Source organism: Echiichthys vipera, assembly GCF_963691815.1.
Source record: "Echiichthys vipera genome assembly, chromosome: 17".
NCBI lineage: Eukaryota > Metazoa > Chordata > Actinopteri > Perciformes > Trachinidae > Echiichthys > Echiichthys vipera.
Genome location: NC_139842.1, coordinates 9345986 through 9368528, shown reverse-complemented (window position 1 = coordinate 9368528; position 22543 = coordinate 9345986). Strand labels below are relative to the sequence as shown.

Sequence of the window (22543 nt, the reverse complement as noted above, 5' to 3'; positions counted from 1 at the left end):
ATCAGCTTTGTTGGCCAAGTAAGTGTCATACAAGGAATTTGACTCCAGAAAGAGACAAACAAGCTAAAAACAAGGATATACGCATGAACAAAGTTATACATAAACATTTAACTATTACGTTCAGATATATGTTTATATATTGAAAAACAGGACAATTAACTTGCAAACATCAATAACTATGTCATTCTGTATGTGTCATATACATACATATATACAAAATGTTTCCCCAACCTTATCTGCTCTTTAAACAGCCCCGCCTTTACGAAATAGTTTCAAAACGGTTACAAATAAAGTTCATTTGGCTGCTTGTTGTACACTTATTCCAGTCTGGCTCCCTTAACAAACTTCAACTCCCACAATTCCTAGCGGGGAACACAGCCGTCAGCCCTTCAGGAAACACTCCGGAAGTGCTTTTACCACAGCGACGCACAGCACAGCGACCCAGGTGAGCTCTAACTATAAACCTACAAACCAACACTGGTGTGTGAGTTCATGTCCTATTACAATGTGGAAGTAAGCTAGAGGTAGCATTAGCATCCCCAGACATTCACTTACACGACCAGCTTGTCTAAATGTGCTATTTTTATTTACATGCACCCGTTTCAAACAGCCCGGGGTTTTTGTTCCAGCGGTTCGGTGGCATAAATATCCCATTATATGCAACATGGTGCTTCACACATGTAGTCAAACCAGATGATATAATCTGGGGAGCGTGTGGTTAAGTATGAAGTTAATGTCATGTCTGATGCTTGAGTCATTGTGCTCACATTCAGGAATATACAGCTGCAAGGAAAACAGTGAGACACACACAAACACAGTATACATACAGGTGTTTCCCACAGTATCCAACCGGCAAAAATCACTTGTTTAAAGACAAATCCGTATGTATTGAGGGTGTGGAGAGTATTATAATTTATTTCTGCATTTGAACTGGTTTTATCACAAAGTACACACAATGAATACTCATTTTTATATAACCATCTTTAAACACAGAATAAAAACACCTTTTACAAACTCAAAACTTTTAAAACACTTTTTTCATTTTAACCATCTTAATATTAAGTTAAACAAAAAAAACATTCTGAAATAAATAAATCCAAATAACAAAAGCGCAGTGAATACTGGAATCGACATTTTGTACAAATAAATAGATAAATCCTTCAAAAAGACAAGCAAAAAAAACCCACATGCCAGATTCAAAGACAAGGCTGATGTTGATTCATCTTCATTGCATCTAGTGTGAGAAGACGAAGCCTTTTTAACAAATGAATAAAGATCACAAGAGCTTTTACATTGTAGAGTCAAAGCCCTCAAAGGTGCTTGAAGGAGACAAACATCTTAAATCCCATTTGCGGAATGACAAGAGCTCTCCTACAATTTACACTCAGAGACGAAGTTATCATGTGCATCTAAGTTACCTCTGATACCCCTAATACACATTTAGAGAACATGCTCATATTGTCACTATTAGTATGGTACATGCAGACTCTAAATCAACTAAATATCATAATATTTTCTTTATATTCCATTTATTTAACTTTGGGGTTTCCTCCTTTAAATATCAGGTCCTGATACTCAAAATGTTATTTTGCACGTGCTCATTATATGATCCTAGAGTCACTTTTGTCATACTGGCGTTGTGCTTTGGAGACAGGACAAATGAAAAGGACTTAACTTAATGCACTGGACATTAAAACAACAATCCCTTTGGCATGATGGGAGTCTGGGAGCTTACAGGACACACGTACGTACCCTGTTTGTGTATTAACCAGTGCTGCAACAAGGAATTGTTTTTCTTATCAAATATACAAATCCATTACTATTTAAATGATAAATAATTTAGCGTATAGACTGTCAAAAATGACTGGCCACTTGCCAAAGGCATGTTTTAAAATGGCCTACTTAGTCAGGAGTTCAGCTCATAAAATGTCCAAACAAAACTACAAAATTAATTTTCCCCTCTTGTGGCTTGAGGATAAAATAAAAGAGGTGTTTTACATGTTAGCAGTGCAGGTTCATATGACACCTAACAGAGATATGGGTGAAAATGTGCTGTTTTAAACAGACCTTTGTTGGGTAACTTCTCTGCACAGGTAGCCCATGGAGCGTGTCATGGGGGGAGGAGTGCTCCCGCTGGTTATAGCCAGTGCGGGGATCTTGCTGCTTTATCGGATACTTCTCCGCCTCAGACCAGGAGCTGCTCTGCAGGATGCTGTGGTGGTCATCACAGGGGCCAGCTCTGGACTGGGGAAAGGTCTCCTCATCATTCCTTCTTCTCTCCTCCTTACATGTAGATGCTATTAAAAAAAAAGTGACATAAATATATGCAGCAGTTTATTTCAGTTTGGTAGTAGTAAGATATTGTACAGTAACGTCTCAGTGTTGTACATGTGCTAACATGCCCTGGTGGAGTGTAACAGGAATATGTGTGTGTGTGTGTGTGTGTGTGTGTGTGTGTGTGTGTGTGTGTGTGTGTGTGTGTGTGTGTGTGTGTGTGTGTGTGTGTGTGTGTGTGTGTGTGTGTGTGTGTGTGTGTGTGTGTGTGTGTGTGTGTGTGTGTGTGTGTGTGTGTGTGTGTGTGTGTGTGTGTGTGTACGTGTGTGTGTGTGTGCGCGTGCGCGGTGCGCGTTGCAGAGTGTGCACGAGTGTTTCATGCAGCAGGTGCACGGCTCATTCTGTGTGGACGAGATGCAGCCCGCCTGCAGCAGGTGGTCCAGGAGCTTACAGCAAGTTCAACAGGCTCACGGCAGCAGGTGTGTACACTCATGCACACACACTTACACATATAAATAGCGTTGGGTGCTGAAACTATTAAAGTCAATGACGATCTGGGATTTTTTCCCACCATAGTTCTGCTCTGTGTCTAACTTATTATAACCTATTACTTATTATTTATCATTGGCTCTCTAAACAAATATTTTAGTAAAAAGAGAAGAGAAACCGTTTTTCTCAACTCTGCGTATTATCCATAATTTAAGCTCTAAGAATTCTATAATGATGTGAAACAGCTTGAATACCGGAGCAGACAGATGATAACTGTCATGTTTTTGTTCTACCACCAGACTCACACTCCCAGCACAGTTATCTTCGACCTAGCTGACACGGACACTGTGGACAGAGCTGCAGAGGAGATCATGAAATGTTACGGACAAGTGGACGTCCTCATCAATAATGCCGGAATCAGTTACCGCGGCAACATACTGGATACCCACCTTTCAGTTCAGCGAGATGTGATGGAAACAAATTACTTTGGGCCCATTGCTCTTACTCAAGGTCAGTGAGCAGCGCTGTCGGTTGCCACATCTGAGACAGATTCAGATTTCCTAGGAGAGGAAGCACAATATTCTACATGAGTCAGTGGTTTCTCTCTCCTTCTTTGTCTTTCCTTCACAGCTCTCCTGCCCTCCATGGTTAATCGGCGCAGTGGCCACATAGTTGTCATTAGCAGTGTCCAGGGCAAGATTGCCATTCCTTATAGATCAGCTTGTAAGTTGTCTTTACTAGTGTAATTAAAGCAAACAAATACCCAAAAGGTTTTTCAGCTGATTGGAAATGAAACAGGACTTTGGTTTGTACACACTTTGGTCAGATGCAGCCTCTAAGCACGCCACCCAGGCCTACTTCGACTGCTTACGGGCTGAGATCGAGCGCTACGGGATTCCAGTGACAGTGATCAGTCCAGGGTACATCCGAACCAGCCTGTCGGTCAACGCCGTCACAGGAGACGGCTCTAAGTATGGAGGTGAGGCTGCGAAGTGTGTGACCGCGTTTACCCTAACAATAAGAGAACAAAAATCAGTGTGACAAATACTCTTTGTAGACACGACATCAAGATGAGATAGAAAAGAAACCCAAAGATAGAAATAAGCTAAAATGGAACGAAAAAAATTATAAGAAAAGGAACAAGAGAAGGACAGCCACCCTGATATCATTGACGCGTTTCCCTTGTTTGTGCAACATTGTTTTCAGTTTTGGATAAAAGCACAGAAACGGGTCGGGACCCTGGTGATGTGGCTCAGGTGGTTCTGAAGGCTGTCCGCCAGAGGAGCAAAGATGTTATTTTAGCAGGACCTCTGCCCAATCTAGCCATTTACCTCCGCACGCTGTGGCCTGCGCTCTTCTTCAAACTCATGTCCTCTCGTGCTCGCAAGGAGCAAAAACCTAAAGACGAGTGATGCAGCCGCAGGCGAGGACCCCGAGGCTCAGGGGGCCCGTTAGAGGCACGTAGACCAAATGATGAATGAAAGTGACTGCTTCACATGGAGGTCAAACGGACAGCAGGTGTGAATGAGATGCAGCTCTACGGTAATACAAACACACCAGAAACCTGTATGTTGTAACAGGACCTGTGGTGAGCGTCTTTTATTGTTTTGACTGGTTAGCAAGTGTTCAGCTGTTTCAGACATTGACGTTGTTCTTAAAATCACAGTTCAGGAGTGGAATAAAAACTGACCCGACTCAAAGCTTTGCTGTAAGGACGTGAGGATGCTGTTTTTCAAATTATATCTGTTTCAAACTAATTATATTGAAGGTTTTTGTTTAATAAATGTCGGTTAAGTCACTATCGCCAAATGAGGTAACACAATGGTGATTGAGCCGCCGGACCACTGATCAAAGCCCCTGCATTTGCAGTTTTACAAATGGCTGCCTGTGTTGACATTCCCGAGAAAAATCACACGTGGGGCACATTTAGTAAATGGAGGGGAGAGAGGGTAGGTGGTACCCTGGATATCCAGACGCACCGCTGGCAAATGTCAATTTCCTCTTCTGCTACCTCTGGACAAACATTAAAGGGGAACTACGCCCATTTTCAAAAATCGTACCTTATACCTGTGGTTAAAGACATTCCAAAATATTTGTAATCTCTCTCCCAAATCCAAATACTTCAGTGCTAAAACTCCGGTATAAAGTGTGGAAGTGCTCCATAGTGAATTGTGAAAGATGTTATAGATGAAACTAAGCGCACCCAGGGGAATGTTCTGATGTTTCACAGCTGCCAAACTTCAGTAAAACAGAGCTTATTTGGGTATAAAAAGAATTAAACGAACAAAATCAGTCTCCCATTTATAGTCTATGGAGCAGCTCTACGCTTGGAGATGACTTCACAAGTTTGAGACTCTCCTCTGGTTCCTGGCTTTGAGAGAGTAGCTCATGTTCACAAATATTGACTGAACTTTCCTAGGCTGTGTAAATAATTTGTATGCAATTCTTAAATTAGGTGGCGTACCCTTTTTAAACTGTTGGTAAGGACCCAAAGGCTGCGTACTATCCATGTACAAGTTTGCATTTGAACTGGTTTTTATCACAAAGTACACACAATGAATACAAAAACAAGCAGATATTCTTTTTTTATATAACTATCTTTAAACACTGAATAAAAACACCTTTTACAAACTCAAAACTTTAAACAGATTTTTTCCTTTTTAGATGCCATCTTAATATTAAGTTAAACAAAAAAACATTCTGAAATGTTTAACAATAAATAATCCAAATAACAAATACGTTATGTTACAAAAGCGCAGTGAATACTGGAATTGACATTTTGTACAAATAAATCCTTCAAAAAAACACATGCCAGATTAAAGGACAAGGCTGCTGTTGATTCATCTTCATTGCATCTAGTGTGAGAAGACAAAGCCTTTTTAACAAATGAATAAAGATCACAAGAGCTTTTACATTGTAGAGTCAAAGCCCTCAAAGGTGCTTGAAGGAGACAAACATCTTAAATCCCATTTGCGGAATGACAAGAGCTCTCCTACAATTTACACTCAGAGACAAAGTTAAACATGCTGATGAGACAAAATGTTCACAATACTGCATATCGATGATGATGCTGGTTAATTGAAATTCATAGAAAATCTGGATGCAATTAGGTCTGGACTGTGTGTGCGTGTGTGTGGACAACAGTGCATCGCAATGGTGAAACTACATGAGTAAAGTAAGAAAGCATCCATTTACCTTTACCGCAGAGAGTGGGCCGATGTTGAAGGGATGGTAAACATGTTTAGAAGCCAATCGTGTTAACATTAATCATAGTGTTTGGTTAATTACCATCCAGCATCAGTACTAGTCAGGACTTAATGTTTTGAGCACAATCAGAATGATTATATAACTTAGAAAAAAAAGGAAAAAGTGGAGTGTCAGCTATGGCTTTAGTGTTTGATTTCATTAGATTCTTCTGACTGCTCGCTCTTGTGGAGTTAAAACGGAGTGTTAACACTACTGGATCTTTGAATGGTGCCCATGATGCCATTTTTTAAATTTCAGTCACTCAATGAAAATGAATATGTGGTTGGTCACATTCAGGGTTAAGGGTGTTTAGTACTCGTTTGAGCTAAGGACTGCAATAGAGCTAAAGAAAACGCAACTGGGTGTAAAAACGTCCGACCACTGTGACATCAACATCATCTAAACATGTATTAAAAGTGATGGAAATTGCATGAAGCGACCGGCGAAGTCAATAAACAAAAGCTGCCATTTTAAAAGTGACATTTGACCGTAACAAATGACAGACCTGATTCCAAACACGCATGGCAGGCTAAATCGCAGCCAGTAAACTCTGAATTGATCGAGAGCATGTAAAAATGGAGGGCAGTATCAAAGGGTATTTTACCTCTAACTGCCCTGCTGTGATGTGTTCTACATTTGCAACTGAGGCCACAATAACAACTGAAAAGAAACAAGTGTCGCACTACATTCAACCGCTTTCTCACTGCCATTACTTTCAAAATGGCCCCTCCAGCAGCTGGGATCTGAACTGCACATTTTGAGGGGTTAATCTGAGAGACGGACAAACACACAAAGAGCAGGAAGAGACTTAAAAAGTGAGTGAAAATATTTTGTTTTGTTTCAAATATGGCATAGTATTTTCCTGTACATGAGGTTTTGTTTTGTAAACGCATTTGTTTTTTTTGTTTTTTTGTTTTAAAGTGTTTGCTTTTAAAGGGAATTTCAACTTAAAGAATAGTTCAGTGAAACCAACAAGTTTCGAACTCTGGTCATGGTTCACTGTTCTTATTGCACTTTTACAAACAGGGCAGGGCTGGGGTCTTCTCTCCAAAGTAGGAGAGACAGCGCGGCGACAGTCTAGACGGATCAAGCTTGTGTCCTCCAGATGGCCGCGGGTCGTCGGAGCGAGGTCTCCTCCTTCCTCAGGGTGGGTGGATGGAGGGCTCGGTCACAGCCAGCTCCTGAGCCAGGTCATTGAAGCGAGCGATGTAGTCAACGCTGCTCTCGCTCATCATACAGGCAAGCTGAGAGTCCATCTGTGAGGAAAAACCAAAGAGCTGTCAGTGTACAGCAGTAATGACAACAGAAACAAATATTATAATCCCATTTTTCCCCAGGGACCACTGGAATCGAAAAGGGACATATTGTGCTAATTTTCAGGTTCATACTTCAGGGTTTGAAAAGTGCATGTCTGGTATAAATCTATCTAATTTAGCTCTCAACAAGAAAGTTAAAGTGTCCCAAAACGAAGAAAAGCCATTTTTAAGACTGGTAGAGTGTAAAGCTAAAACAACGATCAAAAAATGCAAAATGGCTCATTTTTAGAAAATTCAATACAAACGGTGTACTTGTATTTCCCTTAATGGAATAAAGGCTCAACTTACTTCTGCCACATCAGGAAGGCCACGGGACTGAAAGGAATCATGGGAATTGCAGTCCAGCAGGCTAGGACCAAGCAAAGCCGTGCCGCTGGAGGGGCCAGAGGGGGTTAGGGCGGTCCGCTTGCCCTTATCAGGAGAGACCATGCTGGCTGGAAAGAAAAGAGGCAGACAATGAATAAAAAGGGACAACACACATGAAGAGTTGAAACAAAGTCGTCTTTATGGGACATCGCTGCAAGAGGAATCTGCTGCTGTGTCAGAGTCAATAAGACAATGAAGGTTTTTACGGCACAAAGAGTTCTTTGTGAAGGTTTAAAATATGATGTGTGTGTTGCTTTTATTAATTTAGAGGACATTAAAACTGGTATGTGTTTTATTACAGTCAATTTAACAAAACTGATTTGTCCAGCACAATACGGGTAGAAGAGCCAATAAGATGATTTTTCAGAGATTTATTGACACAAAAGGGAGCAGAGTTGCAGTCTTTAGTTCTTTTTAACAGTCTGCTTGTGTGTCTCAAGCTTTAACTTTAATTTCTATCATCATCAACTCTTCTCAAGGAAGCAAGCAGTAGAGTTCAATAGAGCTGCAAAGAAGTTCAGTAATCGTATCCATGTTGTTTTTATTCAAGAGAACAAGAATACTTACAGAGGAGGCAGCCCAGTGTGGAGTCGGATGAGTCGCTGGGGTACCACTGGGGGTCGTGGCTGGGCGACGGGATCCAGCCTCTGGACGGGCTGACTGAGGGAGACGAGGCCAACAGTTTGGAGCCGTCGTTGTTACTCAGCTTGGCTGGAGAGAGAGCAGCCTCCTCGCCTGCAACAGCCGTTAAGATTACGCACACAGTGTTCAATAAGCCTGACATCTCAGGAGCTCAGCTGGTTACATGTCAACATATTTCAAACATAATTGGGTGTTCTCATGAGAACACCAAATCAAACCCCGCTGGTGTGGATTGCACTTTTCATCTCGAAAATCAAACAGCACTTCAAACATTTGAATGTAATGCTTAAATACTCAACCGCATTTTTTTTATTTTTAAAGAAAGAAAGAAATATACCCCACTTTATGCTTCCATGTAAATATAAGCATGTTGGACAGAAACACACGCACCATAGTGGGCAGAGTTGATGGCGAGCTCTATGATGGAGTCACTGATGTGTGTCTGAGTTTCTCCGGGGGCTAGGGCCTCTTCAGGGGGGCCAGGGAGAGAGATGTCCAGGAGCGAGGCTACGCTGGGCGGAGAGAGGAGAGAGTCCCCTCCACCGGTCACTTCAGGAGACGGTGGAGGCTGACCATTCTGTAAAAAGAACAAGCCGAACACTTAATTTGGGCTGCGTTGTCAGATTTGAAAAGGATGGATAGAATGACAGGACATTTGCAGAAAACAGGACTTTTCACTATTGTGGGTCCCAACTCGACATCAGTATTTTATTGTTTCATACGTGAAGTTGTCATTATCAACATTCAACTGAAGGGGAAGGCCTGCGTATGCACCAAGTGAAACAAAGCTCCTTGTTTTTATCAGTTTGTATACAAGTGTACGCAAGTGTGGGCTGCTGACCTCTGGGACGTTGTGCTGGAGGAGTTGTGAGTCTGGTTCAGCATCAACAATGGGTGTGGTGGCGAGCAGGGTACTGTTATCAACAGCAGGGGAGTTCAGCTCCCGACAGGGACTGCCAGGGATGATTCCTGCAGACTTAGCTGCCAGGTCAATGGCACCTGAAAGAGTATTAACAGTTTAGAAACACAAGGGATGTGTCACATACCTGATAAGTATTAACAGCGACTGAGCTGAAGAAGATGGACCAAAAATTTAACTTCAGCAATGAGACTCAGAATCAATGTGAATGTAAAAACTGAAAGCAAAAAAGGAAAGTTCTTTGTCTAGGAGAGAGTAGCTGCTCTTTTTGTTTTTTTACTCGTGCACAAAAGAGTATTTGTTTAAAACAATATTGACTGTCGGAGATCACGTGGGAGTAAAGAACCCATTCCCATCAGTACTTTGAAAGTGGAAGTCTAACAAAAATAACTTCGTTTTACAAAAGCTTGATGTGACACAAGAAAAATATTTCTTATTTGGTGGTGTTTAGGTCAAAAATATCTCAAGTTATAAGTGGTTTTATTATGTTGTTTATATAGTCTTCCTGTTTTGTTGAGCCCCTTTAAAGCAGGAGCCATGTCAGAAAATATGTGATTAAAACCCAATTAAAGGAGAACAGTGACGAGAGGATAAATAAATACTCAGACGTCAACAGCATAACAAACTCCATCTAGGATTGAATGAGTTTGAAACAGCAAAAACAGATCAAAAAATGAAAGCAGTACATACTGGAGAGCTGGCTCGCTGTTGCAGAGCTGGATGCTGCAGGGGTAGCCTTAGACAGGAGGGGGCGGGAGGAAGGAGCAAGGCGAGTATGGATTGGCCGGAAAGATCCAGTTCCTGAGGGAAGAAACAGGAAGTGAGAGCGCGAGAGATTAGCAGGGTTGTTGTTGAAAAAGAGAAACGACATTTAGTTATGTACAAAGAGCACATTAGCCCAGTGCATAGTGCATTCCCAACAGCTGCACATGAATACGCCTATTTAAGGGCCTACTTTCAGGAGCGCAAGCATGACATAGTGTAAAGGTTTCACAGTTTTACGTTACACTACAGGGAAAGGTACAACAGGATCTACTGAGTGGCCCGCAGGTCAGACTGTAGCTGTATTGAGAGGCTTCCTCTTTTTTTAACTTCCCTGAATAAATAATAGTTGAATCATTCAAACATTTCTATCTTCTGCCAACAACAAATTGTCCAGTAGGATCCTGAGGTCTAAAGAGTACCTGTGGCAGAGGAGTTGGAGAGGATGGAGAGGGAGCAGACGTGTTGAGGAGTATCTCCTGTAGTTCGAGGTAGGAGCGTTCGCTGTGGACGTGACAGAAGCAACTGAACTAAATGGGCAGTTTAACATGGCGCATAGAAGCACTCTGAAGACATTTACAGTACAAGTATTCAAATTCTCTAACCCATTTCATTTCTTACACATTCTGAACATCCAAATTATTTTTTTCCTTCCGTTTTTCCCCTACCTGAACTACAAGTGGTTTCCGAAGTTGTCTGTTCCGAGGCTTTCTCTGTCTTGAAAGGAAAAGATCTGATTGCATCTGCAAAAAAACAAAACAAAAATTGTCTAACATTAGCATATGGACGATATATCGATTCAGTCTCTCTACGTTGGTGTAAAAAGAAATAATGCACTGCTCTGTCTTACACTGATAGAGTCGAGCTGCTGTTTTAGGGCGAGCTCAGCTTCCTTGTTGGGGGAAAACATTCTGTTGTGCCGCGAGCTGTTGGGGGGCAGCGTGGTGGGTACTGCAAACACGCCGCTTTCGGCGTCGCTGCCCAGCGTCGACCCCAGCAGAGAGCGGGGGAGGTTGCGTCCACCTGAAGAGGGGAGGAACAAATAAGGTATGTTGCGTGAGGAGGGAAGATTATTTGAGAATTGATGTATAAAGTCATTGAACATCATCCAGGTAGTCTTTGTGTTCATTTTCAAACCCAATACTGTTTTCTAACAATACTGGAAGATATGGTATACAATAAATGCGGGATATTATTTATCTTTCATCATGAAGCATCCGTACTACTCTTTGACACCTTATTGATATCGAATCAATTTAAACCTAAACTGGATTTTGTTGTGCAAAAACCACATTGTTACTAACCCCTAAGGCTGCCGCTACAACCTTTGTAAGAAATCAGCTAAACTGAAATTGAATGCACATTTAGTGCCTGTAGACGTGGCTTTAGACTATGTGAGAGAGACCACAAAAATACCAGAGACTCCAGGATTTGGCAGGTGTAACCGGGCCCCTCGAACAGAGGCCTGCTGCCGGCCACAGCTGGGGCTGCGAACACCTGCTAGGGGACCCTTCCCTGGAGGCGTCAGGGCCTGGTTTTGCTCCTCTTGATGGGTCTTGAGTGGAGACGTGGCTGTGGAGCACAGCTCTGGAGCCTGGAGGAGAAAATGCAGGTTGACACAATCTACTTTACGTGTACATACAGGCTACACCCACAATACGTTTTTTTGTTTTAAAACTTTTGCTAATTTTGTCCACACTACTCATGCCTTTTAGAACCCTTAGAATGGAGACATTTGAAAGAACGGCTTCCCCTTCCCTGAGTTGTCACACTCCCATCACGTGACCCTTTCCCAAAAGAAAACAGTCTTAGCCTTGACTACCGATAGTTCATTTAACATGGATAACGAATTACACCCATTTCTGCCCTCGTCTCTGCTAGAAAGCTGTTGCACAGGTAAATTCTGCATTTGATAATGCTACTACATGCGTAAGAGGCAAGCTATTATTTGAGCGATTTTTCAACAATTCCTGTATCCAGTGGCGTTATCAGGCTTAAGCTGTGCTCACATGGCGTGTGCATACCCAGTGTATGAGAATGATCCGAGAAATGTGTTTTCAGGTGTGCTAGTGACTAGATACAGATTAGTTCTGAAACCGTGCTAAAATGCTCCCGAGGAATAAGAGGTTTTTTTTCGTTTTAAAATGCAACTTCAAAATGAAGACGTAATAGTGTGGATGTAGCCTAAGTGATGTTTTCACTACAGTTTTATTGAATGTTTACTTGTGTCTAACCTTCTTTATCTATGGAGGATTTATTGTGAATGAATTCAATCAATTTCAAAATGGGTATCTGGCAATCAGCACCAGCACTGTGAGAAGTAACAGTTAATCCCTACCAAAGGTTTAGGATTGACCTCAGTGGAAACCAGCTTGAGCAGGCAACGCAGAACGCGCTGTGTCCTGTTGGGCTTGAGCTGTGCCAAAGCTTGTCCGTTTACTTGGTTGATGAAAGGAACTACAGTGGGCTGCCACTCATACTCCAGCTGCAGCTTGCCAGGCTTCCCACACATCAGGTAGAGCTCGGCCAGGGTGACGTTCTCTGCATCGCGGGTGCTCCAGCCCTCCCCTCTGATCTGCTCAACAGCCCGTTCTTTGGGTGCTGGGGTGGAGCCCTGCAACATTCCCTCCTCTGAGCTAGTCACTGGAGGTTTGGCTGGAGGAGTCTGGTTTGCCTCCGGGGAAGAGGTGTTGGTGTTCTGCTCATCTTTGCACTGCTCTGAAGAGCTTTCTGTACTACTACACAACTTCTCCATGCTTTTGGTCACTGCTAAACTACCGCTGGCCTCCACACCGGTACACATCTTTGCCCCTTCAGAGGGTCCCATCCCAGCTACCTCTTCCCTCGGAGCCACAGTCTGCTGAGAAGAAGCAGGGACAGAAACAGACGGAGGTCTCTTCTCCTCTGCCTTTGTAGAACAGTCCTGTGAGGGCTCAGGGTTAAGGGGCTCAGTTCGACGACTATCACCCAATACAGTCACTGAAGCACCACCAGCAGCAGCTGTGGTGCCTCCCCGTCCAGATTTAGTGCTAGTCCGAAGTGGTGGAGCCGTGTGAATACCCAGAATCTGAGCAGCTGGCAATTCCTTGACGTTAGGCCGGTTCTTGCCACTTTCTAGCCAGTGTACAGTGCAGGAGGCCTTGGAGTGAACGACACGTGCCACACCAGGCAGTGTGGTCAAAGTGCTGCTCTCAGCGGGGAAAAGAAAGAGCTCCTCCTGCTGGGATTTGCTTGGAGAGGCTGTGCTGGACTGGCTGCCCTCTAGAGCCTCTCTCTCCATGAGACTCTTAAGCTGAAGCGACAGTGTCAAGGACTCAGACGTAACTGACTCGACTCGAGTTTATCACCTTAACCCTTCATCAACTGATCAAATGGAGTGTCACATGACCACTTTGTATCACCCTCACACTTTTCAACCGTTTTAAAACTGAAGTGCAATTAATACTGTTCTTTAAACCATATGATGTTTTAAAGGATACAATCCGCTGGTCATGGTACGCCCACTTCTGTTTCAGATACTCAATGAGGCTGGAGACTTTCCTGTGGAGCTCCACCACCATCCTGGGTTGGAAAAGACACAAAAAGGAGATAGCTGTTGATTAACAAGCTGCTGTGATAACATGGTGCAGAACAGCACTGTGTTGGGTGATTTTGTTTTTTTGCTCCTAAAATATACAGCACTTTTAGGCCTCACACTAAACTACTACACATAAGAATGTAGATTAAGTTTAGCCATTGGTCAGAGAAAAAATATACCATACATATTTATTAGAGGTTGAGGGGGGAAAAAATCGATCATTAGATGCATTTTGATTTCCTCTCGAAAGATTATGTCTCAATGCAGAAAAGTCAGTAATCAGACTTTTTTTCTTATTGACAATATGCCAGGAAGTAAATGAGCCAGTGTTAAATATTTATATTTTTCTAAAAGGAAAGAAATACATAAATACATTTTCTGCATTTACACCCATAATGCAAGTTCTGTCAAAGTAAAGTAAAACGATTCCGAAAAAACTATTCATGTCTAGAGAAAAACAACAACAAAGTAATGCAGATAGTCTTTTTATAATAACATTGTGGCCCTCTGACTCATTATCGAAACATGAATTGCCTAAAGACTCGCATCCCTGGGATTTATGCTAACCATTTTCCACAAACACGTTTTTAAATAGTTTGTTGGTCAATCTAATTTTATTGTCTTGTGGTTCTTCAGTTGCAAACAGGCATCACTTTCAGACCAGCTTCATGATGCATTCATCCAAATGCCAACATATAAAAACAGGCATTCATTTACCAAAAGGCATTGTATTATTGAGCTGTGACAGGAGTCTGAAGGCGCCAACAGGGAGATTAAAAAAACATTTCTGCTTGTAACAGCATTATAGCTTGACAATAACAAGCAAGAATGTGGACTTAATGTTCATGGATTTAAACAATTATAATATTGCTACAAGCTGATTCTTGTGCAGTGCTGAAATAAATGCAAACATATTTTTAGAAGCTAATTATCAAGAATTGTAGTGACTATTTTTGTTGGTAATTTACTGCTCTACAGCATGTCTGACCTGAGGCGAGGGTTGTGGGCTAGACTCTGAACACGGGCCCAGGAGTGGTTACTGCGTGGTTGGAGCTCCACTGCCACCTTCAGGGGTAGACGCACCGGCTTCTGGTCCTCCTCGTCACTCACTCCTGCGGGGACACAAAGACACAATGAGACTGAAAGACAAAAACCAGCAAAGATCTCTTAGGTTTGCATGATCAGGTTTTGTTGAAGATCGAGAGCCGGCGCCCAGTCATAGCGCCTTTAAAGGATAAAGTCATAAAAAAAAACTTGAGACAACAAAATACTGAGCCTAAAGAGCCACAAGCGTACTATATGAAGAGAACAATACAGCCGACAGTTGAATTGAGAACAAAAAGAGTTGAATATGCTTGATTGCACATGTTCACGCTTAACGGATAAGTAGGCAACAAAAAGATGGCAGCCAAACTCAGTGGTACTGAAGAGGAAATGGAACAAATCAGGACAAGGCCCTTTGCCAAGATGTTTTTAAAAACACTGATACAGAACTGAAAATAAACCCTGACTACATGAGAAAGATGCACGCTGGGATTCTAATTTTCCATCCATGGTTAAAGCAAATGTTTTCTCTAACTTTGGTGCATGGTTGTTATTGAACAGAGGGGCAGGGAACAGTCGGTCAGACCGGTCGTTTCCATCATCTCCCTCCTGCTCCTCATCCTCACTGTGCTTCTGCAGGGTAACCATGGAAACGCCTCTAGCCCACACGCTGCCATTGTTATTGCCAAAACCCCGCCTCCGCAGACCTTGCGTTTCACCATCACTGTGGATTGTGTATTCAGCACTGATGTTTGTTTACTTTGTATGTATAGTGTGCTGGGTGTCTGTGCATCACATGCTCACCATCTGGGTCACAAAGTTTCTTCAGCGCTCGGCACATGGGCGCTTTGATCCGCAAGTTCCTCCCTTTGGAGCGCACGGTGGTGGCCCTGGTCGGACAGACAGAACAGCAGGGAAATCTTCAATGTTACGTACAACGTTCCTAGATCACATACAAATCAGAGTATAAGCTGAACGACTGTTCAAGTGCTGAACAAAATAAAAAATATCCATTTTATAACAGTAGACGTGTAGTAAGTAATATCATACCATACCATACCATATAGGATAATTAAAATGTCTATAGTATATTATTTTCTATATCTTTTCTAACACGATGTTGAAAAACCAGCGTCAAACTGTGTTAAAACAAGGTTTTACATTTATATGATGCTTTACATTCTGATCCTTGCATGTTGTGTCCATTTTGTTCTTAATAAAACAAGAGTAGTATTTAACACGGGAGTATACGGAAATAGGATATGCTGTGTGGTTATTTCACATGGACTATTTATGAATTGAATTACAAGAAAACATACTATATTGTGATATTTTTCCTATTGAGATATAAAAGTCAGTTAGTGACATTAGCAGTCGACATATGATATGTGTTCCTGCTGCTGATGCAAATTTCTTGTACTTGGTATATATTTTCATGACCCCATACTGAGGTGTGTTCAGATGTGATATAGTACAATCAAACACTGCATACAGTAACTTACTATCCAATATGTGTGCATGTAACCATACCCTGTGTTATTTAACATAAAAATGTAAAACTGTGTGAGTAGGCAATGCATTTTATCATTTTCACTACCAACTTACCCCTGCTGTATTAGTTCGTTCAGCTTTGCCACGTTCTTATCATCCATTACTGTCAAAGACAAAACACAGACCTGTTTACGACATCGTCCTTCAGGGATTTCATGCTGCCCCCCGTGACTGGGAGGGTGCAGCATTAAATCACATCCCTTGCGTCCCAAACTGACAGCAGAAAAACGCTTGCGCGCACACAACAATTGTAAAAAAGGCATGCATTCAAACACATGTACAGCCTTCACTTACACCCTCCAACTTTTTTGCGGAGCTCGGCGTAGCAGATGAGGCCGTACAGTTCTTGAGAGGATTTCTTCAGAGCTCTGGAGTATGCTGAGAAGGAAAGGTGGCACAAGTCACAACGGTGATGTAACCAGGAACGCAGGAGGCATGTGTATGCTACGTAAAGATAACGCAACAGTGACTCTGGGGGCTTTTTGTTGAGGAGAGGGGCTCAAGCTTATCTGAAGAGGGTTTTTAACATAGGTTTTGGGACAAAGTCTTACTGCCTTATAAAATGCTATACAAACATCAGCGTGGGAATTGTTGAAAACAATGGACCTGGAAAGAACTAACTTTACATTTCTAATGCTAATGGCCATAACAAGATAAGTGAGACAAGATGAGATGGTATAAGTTGCATATTAAAATTGTAAAAAAGCTCTAATTCTAAGAAATAAATAATGTTCTACCCTCCAACTGAAAACCCCTATGGGCAACTTACCATTGGCAAAGTCAATGTGTTTGGAGATCTTGTGCCAGGTCCGGTAGTAAAAGTGTCGAACCTGCTCCTTGTTCTTCACCATGTTGGCTGGCTTGCCTCTTTTCTTGTATTTCATTGCAATGTTGTTCTGGATAGCCTCAAAGTCCTTCCCATGCTGGAGACCAGAGTAGTTTGAGGTGAGGAGAAGATGTCAAAGTAAATGCCAACACTTTAAGTTAAAGTTGTGCTACATAATGTATTGCTCATTTTTAACCTATGACACTCTAATTGGTTCTGTCATTTACCTCATAGAGCCCCTCAAAAAAGCTGTTTTTGTCCTCTGTGCTCCAAGACTCCCACTGCCGACGAGCCCTCTTCTGGTTACCTGCTTGCTCTTCCTTCTCGGCAGACCCTTGGCCCTTGGAGGCCCTCGACACTCCCCCTGTGGAGCCGGCCACAGGCCCTGACTGTCCCACTGTCCCCTGGGAGGAAGAGCCGTTCTCTGCCCCTGTGTTACACAGAGACGAAAGCCCACACATCCATCAGTATGGCGTGGAAAGCGAATTACAATTGCAGTTTGGGAGATTTTAAAAGAAAGCTTTTGTTGCATGGTGCCACATCGAACAACAATCAAAAACAGAGAAAGTTCTTTATGAATTGAAGTAACACAGGATCACATTTAACAGAAAAACTATATCCAAAAACTCTGTTTACAAACCCTCACACAACTCCTTCAGTGCTCAGTACTTCTCAAACACACGCATTTCCGCTAAAACCTTACTATTTTACAAAACTTTTTTTCACAAATTTGAGGCAACACTATTTAAATAGTCATTTTGAGAGTGAAGAATTCCTTTAAATACATGCACACAAAGCCACCCATTGCACAACCTGCAAGGTTCAGCTCTGGCAAGGAGGCAGGAAAAGAAATCAGTTCCTACGGCCAGGTCCACAGCACATACGTCAAAACCAACTCCTGGTGGGCTCCGATGGCTGAGTTTACACCAGTGCAGAGTACGATGCCAGAGGCATTAACACAAGCACAGAGGCTGTTGCTGTTGCAGCACTGCACTATTTTAAGGCAGATTTAGATATTCAAAATTGGGGTTCATTTACAAATCCAAATCTGTGTGCCTCTTTGAAAATAGATGTGCACCAATATAGCACCATATCAAAAACAAATAGAGCTTTCCTGGTCACCTGGTCGACAGATGGACAAACTAAATATAAATTTAGATGAAACAATCCCTGTCTCTTTCCAATAACAACAGAGCACACCAACTCCTCATTATACTGTAAATGTCCTGTCTGATCTGGGTCCATTTAATTTATAAAGCCATTTTTAGGAAAGAAGAAACTGGCACCCTGTCATAACGCAGTATTATTATTATTATTATTATTATTACACACACTGAAACAAATCAGTAAGAATTCGTCACTAAATATGTGACGAATCAAAAAATCCTCGAGTAAGGATGACAACGGTTTCTGGTCGGTGGTGTAGTGTCTCTGTATGACGGACTTTCACAATAGCAGAAGCCACATCAGTAGTTTCAAACATACGTGTTCATACCTTTCTTGAGTGTTTCATTATTTGTGATCAGATATTTACGAGGTAAATCCTTCAGTGTGTTCAAAAGTCAGTAAAGCCTTAAGTTACCTCTAGCTTTATGGTCAGACACTCAATGTTACTATTTCACCAATGACAGTGTCTGAGAGTGCTAAAATGACCCTGCAGCACCAGGCTTTTTTAGTTGTTTGCTGCATCACTATTGGTTGTGGTGACATGTATGAATACATATTACATTATTATTGTTTTCTTATTTTGAAATAACAAAAACACAAAATGTTAATTCATTTAATGTTAGCAATTGATTGGATCAATAAGGTCATCCTGCTATTTTTGTCCTGGAAAAATAAAAGTGCAAGCAAATGTTCACAATAATGGTGCTGTCACTTCCATGTAGAAACAGTGAAGACTTAAACCTGGGGTTTTGTTTTCCACACTCGCTTGATAACACAGTCATAACAGCACCGTGTTTTAAAAGTCATAATCAAAGTAAGTTCCCAAGAATTTGAAACTGAAAATAGTCAAATAACTCATTTAAATCTTAGTTCTGCTCTGTTACTCTTTCTGCTATTTTCACAGGTTGCAACTCGGGTCGCAGCCAAAGAAATCTACCCAGAGAGGGGGGACACAGCAACAAAACATGCAGCAGTCCCAGCCATCCCTGATAAACAAACAGTAGTGACAACTGCGTGCAGAGACCCCCTGCTAATCCCACCTATGCACACTTTTCCCCTGGGCTGATCACACACACGGTACCTTTCGATTTTGCCCCGCCATGTCCATTGATGGTCGAGCCGATTGAATCCTTCCGGATCCGTTTGCTCGGAGGTCTAACGCTCGATCGAAGAAAATGATGCTGGTCGTGACACGGAGGGGCGGGCTCCGCTGAGGTCTGGGAATGCTGGGTTCGGTTCGGCGGAGAGGCGGGGAGAACCGGAGCTGAACCGGGGCTGAGAGCCGCGGTTGATGGATTAAGAATTTCCACTCCGTCGTCTCCCTTTGTACTGCGCTCCTCGCTCGCCTGCTCTCCGCTCTCCTCCTCGTCGCCGCAACCTTCGGGCTTTCTGGACGGATTCCTCCTCCCATCGACACCGATCCCCTCCCTGGAGCCCAGTGTCATGCTGCCCAAACACACATTTAGGGAAAAATCTGTCACATTAGGAGCAAAGCGGTGTGCAAAAATTAACTTCTAAAGACGACGTTCACTGTCTCTCAACATGGCCGCCGCTGTTTGTTTCAAATCCCCTCTCCAGTCCCGACAAAACAACGCCAAATATATGCATTTAACGTCTTCACATCAATTATATTCAACAAGCAAAATAGTTTAGGAAGTGACGGCGGTGTTTTACCAAGTGTCTTTCTGCTCAAACGGCTCAGATTTTAGGTTGAATTTCAACTAAATTCAAATGCGAGCGCTTTTCAGTTTAGCGCCCTGCAGAAACGACAACGAAACCCCTCGGTGCATTCGACCTCTAAATAAAGTGTTTATTTTAAACATTATTTTACCCATTGTCGTGCTCTTCGCTAGTAGGCGACGTCTTCTTCCTCTTCACCATGAGTCCGACCGGTTAGATTGGCAAATACTGATCAAATTGAGCATAATAAAACCAGGACCAATCTCTCCGCTTTCTGCCCTCTCCTCGCTCCTGCCTCGACTGAGCTGAACTCTCTGCGCAGTTCAACTGTTTTTCTATCAGCAACATTACTCAATGCTTCTTTGAAATAAGAAATCAAACTATATAACCTACTGACATATAAGATATATTTACAGCATGCAATGAAGAAGAATTCCCCGTAGCACGCGCCACTTGAGCTGATCTGAACTGATAAGCATAGATAGTTTTATTAACCTGTGTGCAAGACAGTGGACTTTGCTTGTCACTACGTCACCATCGCCTGCAGAAATTATGTCTGGAAAACAATTTATTTCATATGCATCCTGCAACTGTATGGCTTTGTGACGATATTCTATTTACTCACATTACTTACATGCAAAATACTTAATCGTACGTCAAAATCGGGACCAGGCTTAATGTGCGAGATGCACACCAATACCTATTACATCTGTAAATATAGTGTTACAATTTGTAAACATGACATCGTATATAATATTGTGTTTGCACGATTGACATACACTGATCTATGTATTTCTGAATCGGGTGTGGCAGCGCAGAGAGATGACAGCAAGAAAAAGCTACACAAAGAAATGTTAATTGGACAGGAGTAGCTTGGGTATGAAAAATGACAAGGGGCATCCCCTTTTGTACATTCCCACCCAACCTTTATATTCCTGATTCGTGTCATCTGAACGCAAAATATCAGATTCCATAAGCCTGAAGGTATAACTGATCTAACACCAGTGACAGATCTAAACTGCTAGTAGAGTGTGTTAAGTTTTACTTGTGTCTTCAAGTAATACTTAACACACTCTTTAAATGATTAATGTTAATGTTACTAGCACTATTACTCTGTGGAAATATGGTTTCACCTTATCTTCAGGTTAATCGTACAGCATCACACTGATGTTATAACAATCACAGAGTTATGTTACATATTGACACCGGCACTGTTGGTCCCAGCAGCAGTGATTATAGTCGTCTAACCATCGGTCTGGTATTATACCATTACTGGTTGACATTACTTTAGAATTGCAATGTGCTCATAGTTAATAATAGATACGTCATGTACCCTAACAGTTGTAATAAGCTGTATTACATGCATACAAGAGCTGTCTGCATGCATAACGTGGTACCTAGCATGGCGGCTGCAGTCGTTGGCTAGCTAACGCTGACGCTATGGCAGTCAAACAAGCCATAACGTTGCGAAAATCGCTTGTAACATAATGGCTGTTGTACGCAGAGTGTCAAGCAGTTTGTTAGATAGACAACACGTATCAAAGTTTAGGAATTACCTGAAGTGGAAGCCTGTTTGTGAGTATAACCAATCCAGGCACAGGTTAGCATTGCTAGCTGACGGCAGCCGTCCAGCTTTTCACAGATGACAGTTCCTGCGGTTGGATTGTCCACGCGTTTAGCCACGCCCACTACCACGCGAAAACAAACCCTATGATTGGTCAGAAGTACACGAGGACGACGGTTAGAATTTGATTGACAGACGACTCCACCAATAGTTAGTGAGAGAAACTCGGTTATTGACCAATTGACACTCTCTTCCTGTTATGCCGTATACGTTTCCCAATATGTGTTTTTAAAGTTCAAGGCCAGTTTAAATTTAATAATCTAACATTTTTGCTCAGTCATACAGCATTATTTCAACGAGATTGGATCAGCGCAATGTAAGTATTGGCGCTCTAAAAAATAAGGAATATAATAAGTCCCGCCCAGAAACTCAGATAGTGATTGACATTTTGATGATCCAATCAACAGGCGGAACACAGAGGATACACTTGAATTATGTCCTGGCGTACGCCGAAATCACCTGGTTTAGGGTAATCCGAGTGTGATCTTTAGGGTTTGGCAACAAAACACTGACTTACAACATGCCGTAGAGAAAGTACACAAAACGTGTCACCAAGGGCTTTTAATTGAGTAGCATATATTGTTATTAATATGATATAAAGTATAATTATGTGATATTGAGTGTTGGTACTGAAATGGTAGGATTTTATCACAATATGTAATGTGAATTATAACATGGCTTACAGTATAATATTATACTGGAGGGCCATTTATATTATTTGCATGGCGAAAAAAACTGTACTGTCTGTGCAGTGTTTTTTGATTCAAAGTGATGTTTTTTGTTTTTGTATGTTTTAATTTTATTTTTGTTTTTGTAATAATGATGCATTATTATAATTGTATGCATGTGTCGGACCGCAGGAAGAATAGCGGCAGCATTTTCTGCAGCTAATGTGGATCCTAATCAACTAAACTAAACGTTTCCTTTGTTCAGACCAGGCGCCCCGGTGTCTCTAAACAAGCGTCCTATACAGAGGTTAGTGAATGGGTATGTTTGTTTAGTTGCTCTGAGACAGACCAGCGGGGCGGAGTTTGAGGGTTGTTTTTATATACGACATGTA

At 42.0% G+C, this 22543-nt stretch overlaps 2 protein-coding genes across 3 annotated transcripts; one reads left to right on the top strand and one right to left on the bottom strand.

Annotated features, from left to right (window-relative positions):
• Positions 1–419: 419 nt before the first annotated feature.
• Positions 420–4474, top strand: dhrs7b (dehydrogenase/reductase (SDR family) member 7B). Its single transcript, XM_083931758.1, has 7 exons — positions 420–445; positions 2094–2254; positions 2635–2753; positions 3063–3273; positions 3394–3486; positions 3590–3742; positions 3970–4474. Exons 2-7 carry the CDS (start codon positions 2101–2103, stop codon positions 4173–4175), a joined length of 936 nt encoding a protein of 311 aa, XP_083787884.1. The 5' UTR covers positions 420–445; positions 2094–2100; the 3' UTR covers positions 4176–4474.
• Positions 4475–5331: 857 nt separating this feature from the next.
• cramp1 (cramped chromatin regulator homolog 1) lies at positions 5332–21479 on the bottom strand. Of its 2 annotated transcripts, none has more exons than XM_083930565.1 (20): positions 21416–21479; positions 19261–19625; positions 17240–17442; positions 16956–17109; positions 16481–16564; positions 16241–16289; positions 15440–15525; positions 14580–14703; positions 13494–13575; positions 12353–13306; positions 11431–11608; positions 10865–11037; positions 10683–10757; positions 10437–10518; positions 9943–10053; positions 9175–9332; positions 8724–8910; positions 8259–8426; positions 7614–7759; positions 5332–7265 (listed from the first exon to the last, which is right to left on the bottom strand). In XM_083930565.1, exons 2-20 carry the CDS (start codon positions 19622–19624, stop codon positions 7152–7154), a joined length of 3492 nt encoding a protein of 1163 aa, XP_083786691.1. In that variant the 5' UTR covers position 19625; positions 21416–21479; the 3' UTR covers positions 5332–7151. The 2 variants fall into 2 exon arrangements, with proteins under 2 accessions (XP_083786691.1, XP_083786690.1); XM_083930564.1 differs by lacking the exon at positions 21416–21479 and adding an exon at positions 20011–20143.
• Positions 21480–22543: the final 1064 nt, after the last annotated feature.